General features: G+C 41.7%; 1 protein-coding gene across 1 annotated transcript in view; it reads left to right on the forward strand.

The window, feature by feature from the left end:
* The first annotated feature begins 313 nt into the window (after positions 1-313).
* The window catches only part of klf7b (Kruppel like factor 7b), a 67,179-nt gene continuing 52,262 nt past the window's right edge, over positions 314-15,230 (forward strand). The window contains exon 1 of the mRNA XM_080903984.1: positions 314-827. Coding sequence (XP_080760110.1) covers positions 726-827 — 102 coding nt within the window. The 5' untranslated portion in view covers positions 314-725. The remainder of the gene's footprint in view (positions 828-15,230) is intronic.

Here is a 15,230-nt window from a genome sequence, read left to right on the forward strand (position 1 = left end):
GTTTCTCTCCTCGCTGCTTGTGCAGTCTGTAATAACTGAGAGTGGAATGCTGGCGCTTTTATATAGGCCTCTAAAAATAACTCACCCCTCACTTCCATCTACAGCCGGAATGACAGCCCGCTCCAGCCAATAGCGACTCTGAATCCCCTGAACGCTCCGCCCCTCTCACTCTTTCTCCTCGCCTCCTTAATTGGACGCCAGTGACATCATCAACCCTATTTACCTTATAAGGTCACGCATGAAATTGACTGACAGGTGGCTCCTCCTCTGCTCCCCTCCCCTCTCGCACCGGTCGCTTGGAATTGCAGCGGGGTCCAGTCTGCTGCTGGAGGAGCAAACCTGGCAACCTGGCAGCTTGTACTGAGACCGATTGGCAATCTGGCAATGCGGAAATAGATCTGGCACCCCCCAAGCCAGGACTGAGGAGAGAGGCGTGACAGAGCGAGCGGAGAGGAGACGGGATAGCACTGACAGAGATCAAATTATCAACTCTTCTTTCCCTCTCAGCTTTTTGTTTTTCTTTTTTTCATCAAAGTGTTCAGGTGCGCTCATCCGCACCAGATTTGGGCTTTTTTTTACATTTTTGTTTTGTTTTTGGGGGTTTTTGTTTTCTAAAATTTGTTTCTTTAATCTGTCAAGTGTGAGGAGAAGAACGAAGAAGTGCGTTTCTATCGTTTGGATTCTGGACTTCTTTACTGACTTCTTTTTTTTCTTTTTTTTCGAGCATGGATGTGTTGGCGAATTACAGTATTTTCCAGGAACTCCAACTCGTCCACGACACTGGTTATTTCTCTGCGATGCCTTCCCTGGAGGAGAACTGGCAGCAGGTCAGAGACGATGCGTTTTTCTCGTCTTTTCCGGGAAACTGACGGGCTTAGAAACTGGGATGCGTGCGCTGGGTTGCTGTTTTCCGCGTGTGCCTGTAGTGTTTTGCACCAGCGGAGCGCTCATGAGCGCCAGCGAAAGCCCCGTGTAGTTGCGTCTTTTTTTTCTCTGCTCACATGGAGCACGGCGAGGTTCGCTGACAGGAGAAAACACGCACACGCATGGAAAACAGGCGCGGGTGGGGGGAATAAGCACGGAGCTTTACGCACTAATAGCAGTATCCCCCCAAAAATGCGTAAAAACCCTCTAGTCATACCAATGATCCCTTTCATTCCCTTTAACCACACTTTCGGCTTCATTAAAGCATCTTATTAACCATTTAAAAGCAGAAGCATGACGCTATCGCTCCGTGAAATCCACCGCTATGATTTTGAACTTAAATGGCTTAAATGTGAGAAACATGTGGCCACATCCAGGGTATGCATAGTGCCAACGTTTGAATGCTGTGGATGAAACTCTGAAAGTGAAAAATGCCGCTTCCGTCTAATTTTGCTTGTAGTTTTGGTGATGATAGTTTTTTTCCACGAGGCAGAGAGAAAGGGATCGGCGTTCAGTTTGTCAGATGAAAAGCAGATGAGGATGCTTTTAAAGTTACTCCAGTGTTGTTTTTAACGCTAGACTGAAAAGTCTGAGCGCTCTTATGTAGTTTTAAAATTAACCTTTTTTTTGGTAACTTTACTGGGAAACCTTGATTGATCTGCGCTGTTGTAGACTGTGTAGAATGTAACTGACAGGGTCAGACGCGAAGTGAAGGTGAAAGTGAAATTTGTGTCTTTGCAGTCTGAGCCCATGATGGAACATTTAAGTGTCTGAATCCGAGAGCGTGATGCCGATGCTGATGTGATCGATAGATCAGATATGTTTGGACTAACACGCACACACACACACACACTGGAGGAGAGAGAGGGGAGCTGTGGAAAATGGACACATGCTTAATAGCAAGTGACTTGATCTTAAATAATATATCCACATCTGCCACTGTTTGTTTGCAGATAATCCTGTTGAATTATACATTAAGCACGTCACCCTCTATAGAACATACAGTGGACCCTTCATGCGAGCCCGCAGACTATTTTATAACATTTTTATTCAAATGTAAAATCTTCATTTTAATGGCATGAATCAGATAAAGCGCGATTTTCTCTGTACGTACAGCCACGCGAGTTTTGTGGTCTGTGGGTCCAGATGTACCACATCTTTCATTTTTTCTGTTTCACACACAGAGGCGATGTTTAAAAGGCTAAGCAACACAGTATATCGTATGGGTCATGTTTTATGATTTGCTAACCAATCACAGGGTGATATTTTCACTTAAGTTTTCCCTGCTTGAACTTGAGAAATGGAAATATCTGTTAATTGGAATCCGCCTTACAGCCTCTTGTAAGTGTGTGGGTGCCTTTATATGAAATCTAATGTTCAGTAAATCAGTCCATCAAAAATCCCCCAGTGGACCCCTGCATGGCACAGTCCACTCCGACAATGCTGGATTGCTCTGTTTCATGTATTTGAGTAGTAGAACCATGATAATTCCCACGGTGCTGAATAAAGCCCAAACTGCGGTTCTCCTCTATGACTGTCTTACTGACACAAATTCACAATGTCTCATCCTATTTTTAGTGCAAACAGCACACACTTCCAGCCACAGTAACCTATTTTTTCTGTCTGTTATATGTTAATTGATTAAGAGTGTTGAGGAGGAAAACTAATTAGGACTAGTCTGGTGAGTTGGAGCAGTCTTTATTCCTGTTTGCTGTCCAGGACACCATGTCTTGGACACCTGAGTTATTGATTTTCTTGCAAATTTTTACTTGGAGATCTGGGGAAAAAATAAAAAATAAAGGTTAATACATACATAAAACACACACACACACACACACACACACACACACACACACACACACACACACACACACACACACACACACACACACACACAGCTACTCCACAGCAACAAAAGCAATACCATCTAGGTAAATAAAATAGTTGCCACACAAAAAGAGCTGACGCTGCCCTCTGCTGAGCAGTTTTACCCCCCCCCTCACTGTACTTCACACTGGGGTAAAATTTGTACTGGTTGTTGTTCTTTGCCATTGAAGTGTATGTGGTGTCTTCATACCAAAAATCATAGTTACATGTTCGTTCTTGTGTTACAAACTGAGCATTCGAAAGTCCTTAACTGTACGTGCAAAGTAATGCACACAGTAATCAGGTTAATTAGGGTAATCAAGAGATTTTTTTAAAGCTTTTCCAAGACAGAAGCGCTAACTTGATGCTAAATGCAACAGAAATGTAGTCATTCATTACTTAGCTTACAAGACGTGTAGAAGACTCAAAGCCTTTCGTAGGTCAGCCACTTCATATCTACAGTATTACTGAGCCAGTCTAAAGCAGGCTCTTCTAATTAACTCGCTCCTGTTATGGCTAGTTAGCTTTGAGCAACTTCCTGCCAATCAGCAGGACTGGTTAGTAATAACATGTAAATTAATCAGTAGGTTTTCTTTCTTTTTTTTGCAGTGATTGTTCCAAACATGCTTAGCCTAGCCTATCACCAATACTTAAGGCAAAGTTGCCTTCCAAGTTATCAAAGTTATAACATGTACTTTTAAATACTGAAGTCTCTTGTAGTTAATGAGCAAATAGCAAGCTACATAGCATAGGGCTACTTTTTGACGTACAAAGCAGTTGCTGTAGTTTTCTTAGTAGGGACATTTTAAATGAAAAGAAGGCTAACTTCAAGCTTTTCTTTGGGTGGAAGCTAGCAGTTTTCACCTGCTCACAGTGTTGGTGCTAAGCTATGCTAGCAACCTCCCTGACCTCTCTCTACACAGAACACACAGAAACAATTGCAAATACTATTTTATGCCTCCAGGTAAGACATTCAAACAGCATCCAAAATATTAAGAATTTATTTACTTACCCTGCGACTGTTTAGCCGTACAAACTCCCCAAGACAAGAACTAACAGACTTAAAAACTCCTTTGTCCCACACGCCATCAAACTGTTTAACTCCTCTCTGGAGGGGAGAGGGAGGGGAAACAGGAGGACAAAGGAGGGGGGAACAACTAAGCTGTAGTGCCTCTTCACCTCACTGTACAATACCTTTTGTGCAATACTTTTTGTAAATAGTCAACAGTGCAATAGACTCAATACTTGAAATGTGCAATTCACTTGTATTTTTATTTTTTATTCCTATTTATTCTATTTATCCCCTTTGTATATTTTATTTATATTTGTCTCTGTATTTATATATATGTGTGTGTGTGTATATATATATATATAACAATTCTGTAACTGTAACTTCGGTCGTTGCTGTGCTTTTTGGAAGTCGAATTTCCCAGAGGAACCCACCCGAGGGATTAATAAAGTTCTATCTTATCTCTTATCTTATCTTAAACAGCTGAATGTGAGAGTTCATTTACATCAGAGGGAGCGTTTTTGATTGAAAACTCAGTTTTCATTGTGGAAAGTGCTGGGTGATTATGGATGGAAGACCAAAGCTTTGAAAGAGGGAGGAAAAAAAATGTAAATGTGTTTTTGTCGAATTTATCTGCACAAGTGGCGACGCAGAGGGGAGAAAGACAAACATACACACACATAAACCAGGCACACCCACGTTTTTTTTTTCCTACTCTTGTTCCTTCTGTCTTCTTCTATCCCCTTATTCACTCCATCACACACACACACACACACACACACACACTCACACACACACACGCTTGGCTGGCATGCACTAATGGAAAGCTGTGGTCTGGCAGGACTCATCCCGCCACTTTCGACAGTAATTGGCCGTTTGCTGTCAGATGGACGGAACAACACACACGCACAGACACACACTCAGGCAAACAACACACACAAGGAAGCAGATTTGTGGATGTCATTTATCTTTCCTGACTGTCCCTGTTCTTGGTCTTTGTTTCCTCATACAGGCCTCTTTTATCAGGCTCTTTGCATCATGGCTAAACATGTGGAAAACACACTCTCGCTCTCTCTCTCCTGCCTATCCGCCTTAGTGCCTCTGACAGTATTGAGCCCATGGTCTGTGTGTAATTGCTGCATCTTTGCAGGTTTGGGATGATGTGATGGGCTTTGGGGATTTGTGAGTGTGTGCTGAGTGGCTCAAGGATCAAATAGCAAATGCAGGCTCCCCAATTAGATGTAATCCATTTATTTCAAAGCAAGGCTACTCCAAAATCTGATGAATGAGGGGGAAAATGGACACAGTGAGAAAAGAGGGACGACGAAACTGAACCCTGGAGCAGACGTTTAGGTTTCATGTGGTTGCTGTAAATCTGCGTTTACAGTCTAATACGCTATGTCGACAATCTTTGCAGGTGTTGAGCCTATTCCAACGCCCAACGGTGCTTTTAACTGGCCGACTCGCACGGTCTCTTTCTCATCTCATCCCTTAGTTTACATGCTCTGTGTGGCCATAATTCCTTTCAGGCTGATTGATTTATTTGCTGTGGTACCATTACAGCACTATGCTGGCCCAGCAAGCTCAGTGTCACTGAGATACAGTGTCTCCATTAGGCCAGCCTACAACCCTGTATCCTTTTCAGGAATGCTGTCTGCCAGTGTTGTGCCTATGTGTGTGTAGATTTAACCATGAAACAGCTCTGGCCAATCAGTCGGTGCCTTTTCAGAATGAATCCTCAGAAATCTAATCTTTCATATTGCTTGCCTTAATATGAAATAATAAAATTCAGAAGCAGAGATTCAAATCATAAAATGTATTAGCACTACTCGTGAACATCAAAACTCACGCCAGTAATAATTGACCGACTCGGCTCAAAAACTTGTCTTTCTCCTCATCTTCTTGGTAACCTGTTAATCTACTGCATGGACCATTACATGAACCCCTTTTTCTGTCTATGTCTCTTTCTCACTCCCATTTTTGTCTCTCTGTGTCTGCCCGTGGCTTGGGGCAGGCCCGGGGAAGTTTGACAAGATAATGAATTGCCATGCATGCTGCAGTTTTTCACATTTCACAGCCCAGTAACTCTGTATGTGGCGGTGGAGGAAAGAATGGAGGGGACGGAGGGGCAGCGAGACACGGAGTGAGAGGAAAGGATGAGAGAGACACCAGAAGACAGATAAAGTGAATAAAGGCAGATGAAAGTTAGTCAGAGAGAAGAGAAGATGTTTGTCCATCGCCTTTCTGCTCTCATCTTCTTTTTGCCCGTGTCATTTCCCGGCATGTGTTAATGCAGACACACTCACACACACACACACACACACACACACACACACACACACACACACACACACACACACACACACACACACACACACACACACACAGTTATGTAATTGTATGTGGAACACAGCTGCTTCCTCATGGTCGCAAAAAGAAGATGGGTGAGGAAAAAAAAACAAAGGAATGAAGAGAAAAAGAAAGAGACAGCAGAACAGAGAAATGTAGCCGTGGCTTGTGTAATGCCTGATTCAAATGTCGGAAAATCAACTTTTTAAACAAAGCCACTTAAAACTGAATTGATAAGTTCTATTCAATTCAGTTTTATTTATAAAGCGACAAATGACAAGAACAGTCACCGCAAGATGCTTTATATTGTAAGATAAAGACTTTAGAATAATACAGATACATTGATGAGCCCCTATGAGTAAGCACTTGGTGACAGTGGGAAGGAAGAACTCCCGTTTAACAGGAAGAAGCCTCTAGCACAGGTTCAGGAAGAGACAGTCATCTCTAATAACCGGCTGGGGGAGTTAGAGGAGGGAGACACACTGGAAGAGTGCCAGAGATGAAGAATAAAAATTGTGATGTCTTGGTTTCAGCTTTTAATGCATAATATTAGTTAATGTTCTTTTATCCTTACAGTTCATCCCTTTCAGTTCTTTTTCTCTTTTTAGGCTATGCTTACTTATTAACACATCTTAACCGGACAGTGTTTTGCTGTTCATACAGCATCCATCCTTTAGTCTAGAGGGAAACAGATCAGACATTATGATCACGTGCCTAACATTGTGTTAGTCCCCCTTTTTGCTGCCAAAACACCTCAGACTCTGTAAGGCATGGACTCCACTAGACCAGTGAAGGTGTGCTGTGGTACACCAAAATGTTAGCAACAGATTCTTTAAGTCCTGTAATTTGTGAGGTGGAGGCTTCGTGAATCGGACTAGTTTGTCCAGCACATCCCACAGATGCTCGATTGGACTGAAATCTTGAAATTGCCAATTGAATGCCAAGTCAACACCTCAAAGTCATTCCTAAAACATTTCTGCTTTGTGGCAAGGTGCATTATCCAGGTACATTATAATTAGCTTTCAACAGTAGTCTTCATGGAATGAAAGGGGTACATGTAGGGCAGTGCGATATGACCAAAATCTCATATCCCAATATAAGAATTCTATCGTCCCGATAACGATATAAATCACAAAAATGTAACATTTTCCGTAAATTCTGTGAATCTCGGGCAGCTCGGAAGTGTTTCCAGCTGGGCGTCGTGTAGCTGGAGTCGAGTGTTTTAACCGATGCATGAAACAATACATTTTTAGACATAAGTTGTAACGGCTGCCGTTTTCTTTGTGAGTATTTATTACACGGCGTGCTGCGGGGAAAAGCCTGTTCTAACGTTTGAGTCTAAGGTCTATTTTTTAGCACCTGGCGGCTCTTTTTTACTTCTCATCCGTAAAAAATCTGGTCTTTCACGTGATTCAGTTTATTTTGAAAAGTCTCAACAGGATCTTGAGCTTTATTGTGAAAGGTTTATGTGGAACATAAACAAGCGGACACGCGATGGTTTTACCGTCGTTGTTGCTAACCACAACGCATAAAAACAGGCGCTTGTCTGTTAGTAGTGTGGTTATATAAAATATAAGAGAAAGAGAGAACTTTAAGAAATGAATATAGCCACTACAGTGACCATCAAAACCATGAAAAAATATTGCTGTAAACAGTTTATTTTGCGACACCACGAAACAAATGATAGCATAAAATGAAATGATAGACGTTTTTATATCGTCATCCGATATATATTGTTATATCGAACAGCCCTAGGTACATGGTCTGCAGAAATGCTTAGGTAGGTGGTACATATCAAAGTAACACCCACATGGATGGCAGGACCCAAGGGTTCCCAGCAGAATATTGCCCAAAGTATCACACTGCCTCTGCCTGCTTGCCTTCTTTCTATACTGTGTCCTGGTCCCAGGAAAGAAACACACTTGCTCTCGGCTTTCCATATGATGCAAAAGAAAACATGATTCATCAGATCACGCCGCCTTCTTTCATTGCTCCGTGGTCCAGTGTTGATGCTCAAGTGCCCAATGTTGGTGTTTTCAGTGGCCAGCTTGGGCATCATGACTGGTCTGTGACTATTCAACCCCATAAGCAACAAACTGTGATCCACTGTGTATTCTGATGCCTTTCTGTCAGAACCAGCATCACCTTTTTCGACAGCTTGAGCTACAGTAGCTCATCTATTGAATCGGTCGGTACAGCCTTCACTCCTCACGTGCACCAGTGAGCCTTGTGTCACCAGTAGGTCCAGGTGTACACTCTTCCAGTTCCAGTAGACCCGACCAGAATTCTTCTGTGATGGAAGATTGTGTTACTGGAAATTAAACCAAAAGCAGCTGTGTCTTCCACGATATATAAAACGCGATCGCTCCAGCTGAATTGTGTTAGTGCTTCTGTCAATTTTCATACATCTCTTACACTTCTTTTTTTGACACCTTTGCTGATATTGTAGCTGTCAGAAATATTTCACATCTGCAGCTACAACTTTTAGAAGCACCAGACTTCATCGTGTTAATGCGAGTGTTTCCATTCCTAACTGAAACTTGCCATGCTTAGACTGATTGGCAGAAGCCCTGTTTGTCTTCGTTTTTCATCCTGGCGATAGTCTAGGCTGACCTACTATTAGCCCTCTGCATGCTGGGTTGGACTACCCGGGAACTTTATGGTACAGCGGCTGTGTCTGTTTGCGTAGGTATTTGCCTATGCAGAAGAGTTGCTTGCAGTCCTCCAAAAAACCTACAGTGCGTAGCTCGGCATAGATGATGCTGTGCGTTTGGGTGAAGTGCTGATTGGGTGAAAAAGTGACACTTTTCAATGATTAAAATGAACCCCACTATGAAATTCTGACATATTCACAATTAGGAAGTAGTTGCAGATATTACAATCCAGTGACCGGCACAAATCAGAGAAGCATTTAAGGCTGTAACAGTAAACAGAGGCATTGAGACACAAGCACGCTGCTCCACTTCTTACAGTGTGGAAGCTGGTGCCAATTCTGCCTTCAATATGAGCCGCTCTAATCACTGCATTCATTCACTTTCTTTTTTATCGTGCTCCAAACACACACAGTTATTGTCTTTTCCTCATAATTTGAAATCACTCGAGTCAAATGCACACACACACACACACACACACACACACACACATAGGCACTTGCCCGGGAACCCATAATTCAGTAAGTGAATAAGGCATTCAGTCTACGGTGGCAGAGATTAGATAAGAAAGTGAGCAGTCAGACTGCCGCGGCAGGAAAGCAGAACAAATGAACTGCACTCGTGATGGAGAGAGCTTATACTGTGAAAGCCATAGCCCTGATCTTTCAAGATGAGTGGTTTTCTATGGAGGGCAACTCTCCAGCAGTATTCACCATGGAGCGCGATTACTACAGTTTACAAGGAGATTTACCCATTCATATCTTCATGCTTCAAGCACACAGTGGGAATGTGCTATTGTGTAGTGAATCATCCTATTATATGTCATGTGTTGCATATATATCAATTTCCCACTTGCTTTTTTGTGGTATTTTAGGATCGGTTCTTGTCTGCCGCACTACCTGCCTTCAGATCTGAAGAGCTATCGGTTTCGTGTGGCTCTGGTGGAGAGAGCACTGGAAGCAGTGGGAGAATGGGTGCTAAGATGCTACAAAACGCTCTGCAGCACTGAAGGTGCTAAGCCTGGGAACAGCCTGCGATTTATAACCATTTAAATTCTATATAATTGTGTTCTGTAGGACATCAGAACTAAAAAGAAACAAAAAAAAACAAACCAGAAGCTGTTTATTTAAATAGACCCCATCGAAATAACTGATGATGTTGTGTCTGGTTCCCATTGCCTTCTTTTAATTATAGCTTGATTTGACACCTGAAAAGTTTATGACTCCATCCTCAGTAACTGACAGCGCTGTTATCTTTCAATAAGCAGATTTTTACATTAGAAAAATATGTCAGTTTAATTGCAAAGCAGCTCTTTCTGTCAGATGTTTAAATGGATTACAGGATACAGTGTATCGCAATAATTACAGTAAGCAGGTCTGTTTTTTTTAGCTTCTCTCCTTTTAGAATGGAGTTTGTAGATAAATGCACTTGTATTCGGGACGTTATTGGAAAATAAAAAAACCCAGGCGTGTCTGATTTTATCCGCTTTTCTTAAGAGAAGTCCTCGTGGTGATCACAGGCTGAGCTCGGGTGAGACGCACTGTCATACGCACACACACACAGACACACACACACACACACACACACAGGTGTGTTGTATTGTGTATGTGTTTGTGTCTCCACATCCTGCTGAGCTAGTGTTTGCAGACCAATTGGCTCAGGGATAAAGACTTGTGACCTGGCATCCATCCAGGCCTCTTATTCTCTACTCAGCCATCTCTCTTTCTCTCTCTCTGCCCACCTCCCTCCTTTACTGCTCCCCCCGTTGTCTTCCAGACGCCTCTTTGTTTATGCACATTTTGAATTTGCACATTTAAAATGGAAGTGCGATGCTAGGAATTCGAGGAAATGCCTCACTTGCCTCGCTGGACCGAGGTGGAAAAGTTGATCAAGTTGTCATATAAAGGCAGACAGAAACCTATTTTTCCAAATAAACAATGACACTGTAGGGCCGGCTTCCTCTTCCCCCTTTGTTCTTCTGGGTTTTTTTTCTCATTTATTACTACAAAAGTGGAACATTGGTAGAAATCCCAAAAAGGGCAGCTAACAAAAACATGCCGTGTTTGGCCAGAAACATCTTTCGTGCACTGAAAGCAGCAGCACTGAAATGTCATGATGTTCCAGAAGTGCTGCTGCAGCTCTTTTATAATGTGATTTTCTGGGAGTCTCCCTTTTATTTTAGCCAATAAATGCACAAAATGTAAAATTTTACTTTTAACTGGATGGCACTATTTTCCAGATTTGTTAAGCTTTGCAAGCTTTTCATTTCTTTTTAGTTTCTAGCCTTTAGTTTGTACTTAACCATCAGCCACCTGGGTGCTCACATGCAGTGAGTGTGCGTTTGTGTTTGGGCAATGACATCATTCGTAGTGTGCAGAGGATGTTGACAGTGGCTGAGGAAATGAGTGTATGTGTGTGCTAGCTTGCCAAGGCCAACAGCTGGCAGTACACCATCCAGGAAGGACTTACACATGCATGCATCGCCATTGATTTCACAAAGATTTCATATAATAGAGTGAAGACCAAACTATGGCTTTTAAATGTGCCAGTAGATTTTTTATTAAATTGTAACTCAGTCTGTTAGTTAAAAAAAACCTAACAATTCATGAAGTTATGCAAGAAAGGAATTCTCACTTTGGGCCCAAAATGTTCCAAATGTTGGGCAACGATAAGAAAATGAAATATCGCGATAGAATATGGGTAAAACGCGCATGCGCAGTGCCTTTGTTTTTATACGCACATGGCGGAAAAAGCATGACGACGATGGAGAATGAGAAGGGCAAAAGCGGATCGTTGAATGAAACGGATGAACCAGAACTGGTTTGTAAAAATGCTGCAACTTCAGTGGTGTGGAACTGGTTTAGCTTTCGTCTGTCAAATACACAACAAAGCACATTTTTGGTAGAGCGTGCTAGCGGGCCGTCGTTATTACCGTGTTGTTTGGAAAATACGGCACACTTAAAATCAATCCTTTGATTTTTCTGAAAGTCGACAGAGCCCCTTATAATCCCGTGTGCCTTATGTATGAATTCTGGTTGTGTTTACTGACCTCGAAACGAGTTTATGTACACGGCGCTCAGCAATCTGTCAAATGTTTTAGTACGACTTTGCTAAGCTATGAAACCGCACCGCTTGATGGATTGTCGGAGCATTACGGCTATCGTAGGCAGGAGCCTCGCGGAGTGATACGTACTGTGCTTCAACATAATATTACCGTATTGTGTGTGTATAACCTCTTTTTAAGTTTTGTGGATATTATACATGGTTATGCTGAGGATATGTCGGCCAGTTTCCACTGGAAATGCCTTTTGGTTAAACTGTCAGCAAGGAATTTGCATTTGCACTGTTAATTTTTATATAACTTTAATGCACATAAAAAACAGCTGCTTGTTTAAGTGAAAATACATTGATGGGTTTTTTTTATTTCACTAATAAAGTTGTGGAGTTGTAAAGTATTTTGTCTAGTGTCAACTATATCGTCAGTTATATCGTTATCGCAAATTTTCAAATGTATATCGTGATAAATATTTTTGGTCACATCGCCCTGCTCTAGATGAGACCAGCAACACTTGTCTGAACCATTGATACACGACAGGATGGATCCATTATTTCAAGGCTCGTCAGGTTTTGTCCAGTTTTTGTTTTTAAGTTTTTAAGAATCGTAACCTCAGTTTCTTGTTCTTAGCTAACAGGAGTGGCACCTGGTGTGGTCTTTTGCTGCTATAGTCCATCTTCTTCAAAGTTTGACATGTTAAGTGTTGCTTGTAACAAGTTGCTATTTGAGTCGCTGTTGCCTTCCAAGCAGCTCGAAGAACTCTGGCATTGACAAGACGTTTTTACGCACTCTCAGTTACTCAAAAGATCATCAAAGATGGCCATTTGGCTCCAGCTTTGAGTATGTGTACTCCAGCAAGTTGAATTGTTTTATCTGACACTGAGGCATGAAACAGCTGGAACAATGGAGGAGCAATAACAGCAGAAGAAGAAGAAAGAAGAGTGTGCAGTCTTTTTATTTTACACAGAGACCACGAATTGCTGTTATTCCTATTGATTTTACTTCACTTCTCTGCACACCCCAAATCCCACCTACACCGGTGCATTGGTCTGACTACACATCAGTGTCTACTTATGGACCATATCAACACTTGTTTGCTTCTTTTCACAAGTGGACGGCTGCGATCCATGGCCATTTACACATTTGTCAGTCACGTGTCTTTAAGGTACCCAGCTGACCACTTATGTTCAAGGTCAAAGGGCACCATCCTCAGTTACTGTATGTGTCATATGTGTCATCAGTCAAGCTCTGAGACAGACTAGCAAAAAACTAAAAGTTTGAGAATAATGTACATGTGCAGGTTCATCCAGCTGTTGACATTTGAAGGAAAGTCCTTTGCAACAACCACCTTTGTTAAAGACAGATTATTCCCGACATCTTCTTGTTTGGGTTTCACCAGAACACATTAGAGTTCATCACATATCTCTTGAGTGATTGTGATAAACAACCATCCAACATTTGTTTGCTCCATATGAGGGTGGCTGGCAAAAATCACTAAAATAGTATATATGAATAGTAGAGCTGGGCGATATGAGATTTTTTCATATCACGATATGTTTTTTTCATTTCAGGCGATAACGATATCTATCACGATATAAGCCAAATAACTATATTTGTAAGATTTAAATGTGCCGTTGCTCACAAGTAAAATGTGAAATAATCAGCAGCTTGTTTTTATTTAAATATTTATTTCCCATAATAAGTTCAACAGGGTAGATGTACTTAAGGAACATGAGACTTTTTCAGATAAATAAAGGCAAATATTGCAAACTACACAAAAGGCAGCCACTAAAGCGTTTAAGTTTCAAAATAGAACAAACAAAACAGACTAAATTGTCAATTCCACTTAGAAACAAAATATTAATTCTAAAAATAAATCTTAGTTTGTTTTACAGAAGAACAGACAAAACTGACTAACTTTTGTCAATATCAAATAAACTGAGAACTAAAAGGAAATTCTCAATCTCTCCTTGTTGTATAGCTGAGCTTTTCAAACAGTTTTAACAGTTACTTTAGTCTGACAAAAGCCGAATGACGAATTAGCGCTTCCAGTCAGAGACTGAGGCTACGTCCACACGTACACGGGTATTTTTGAAAATGGAGATTTTCCGTTTTCGTTTTAAAAAATAATCCCGTCCACACATAAAGGCAGAAATGAAGGAAAACGCTGCTATGAACATGCCAAAGCAGCAGGTGGCGCTAGATTCCTAACCGTGCAGAAATGTTGGCCAATCAGAAGTCTAGAAGCCTCGGTGGGAAAAAGTAAACAAAGCTGCGGCATAGAAGCAGAACCGAGTCGTATGTGTGGACGGACAGTAACTGTGTATATGTAAGCATTTAAACACTGCAGAGAGTAGAATTAACAGTAACAGTATTGTAGAAATTCATTTCACCGAAACAATAACGTGGCGCACAGTGTGACGCATGCACCAGTTTATTGTATTTCCAGACTTGCTTTCGGCACAATTTACAGTGCACGCTACTCTGTTTTTTGTCAGACTTGAAATAGCCGAAATACCTTCACACTACGGAACTTCTATGGCTCTTCCGTTCGACAATCTCTCCGGCATTGGAACCATCATCTGTTTTCTCTTCGGTCACGCTCGGTTGATTTTTCTAGTCGGCACACTCATTTCCTCCATTACCCGCTGGCTGCTTCCCAAACAAACACACGTGCGGCTTGGCACTTGTGCTGTACGTAACAAGTCACGCGACGTGACGCTGCGGCTGTGATTGGTTCGGCTCTGCACTACTTAGTTTGGATCGGCTGACCTTTTTTTTTTTTTTAATTTTTAATTTTATTTTAAGAGGACAAGAGCGGCGAGGTCTATCGCGATAGCTTAATTTCTCTATTGAGTAAAAGTTATATCGCGATACATATCGTTATCGTTCTATCGCCCAGCTCTAATGAATAGCACATTTATAGCAGGGCAACCTTTAGTCCAGATTAACAACATATATTTGAACATAATCTGAATAGAACTGTGATTTTTTTTAAACTAAATATTGAATAATTAGCGAACCCCACTTAAACCCACTGTTACAATGTGTATGTATGAGGTTTTTATTAAGGATTTCAGGCCATAATAAAGCATACCAGCACAACTCTGTCTGTGTGTGTGTGTGTGTGTGTGTGTGTGTGTGTGTGTGTGTGTGTGTGTGTGTGTGTGTGTGTGTGTGTGTGTGTGTGTGTGTGTAGGTATGACTGAGATGTCTGTGTTGAGGCTGAGACAGAGTTGAAGTGGGGACGGATCGTGCTGGGGTCTCAGTGCGCCTTTATGCATGCATGATTGGTGTGTGAGTGAGTGCGCAGAGCGGGACAGTAAATGGGTCAGATGCAGTGAGGGGGATGACCTTGGGAATTTGTCTTGTTTTT

The sequence above is a fragment of the Rhamphochromis sp. 'chilingali' genome, assembly GCF_963969265.1.
Source record: "Rhamphochromis sp. 'chilingali' genome assembly, chromosome: 14".
NCBI lineage: Eukaryota > Metazoa > Chordata > Actinopteri > Cichliformes > Cichlidae > Rhamphochromis > Rhamphochromis sp. 'chilingali'.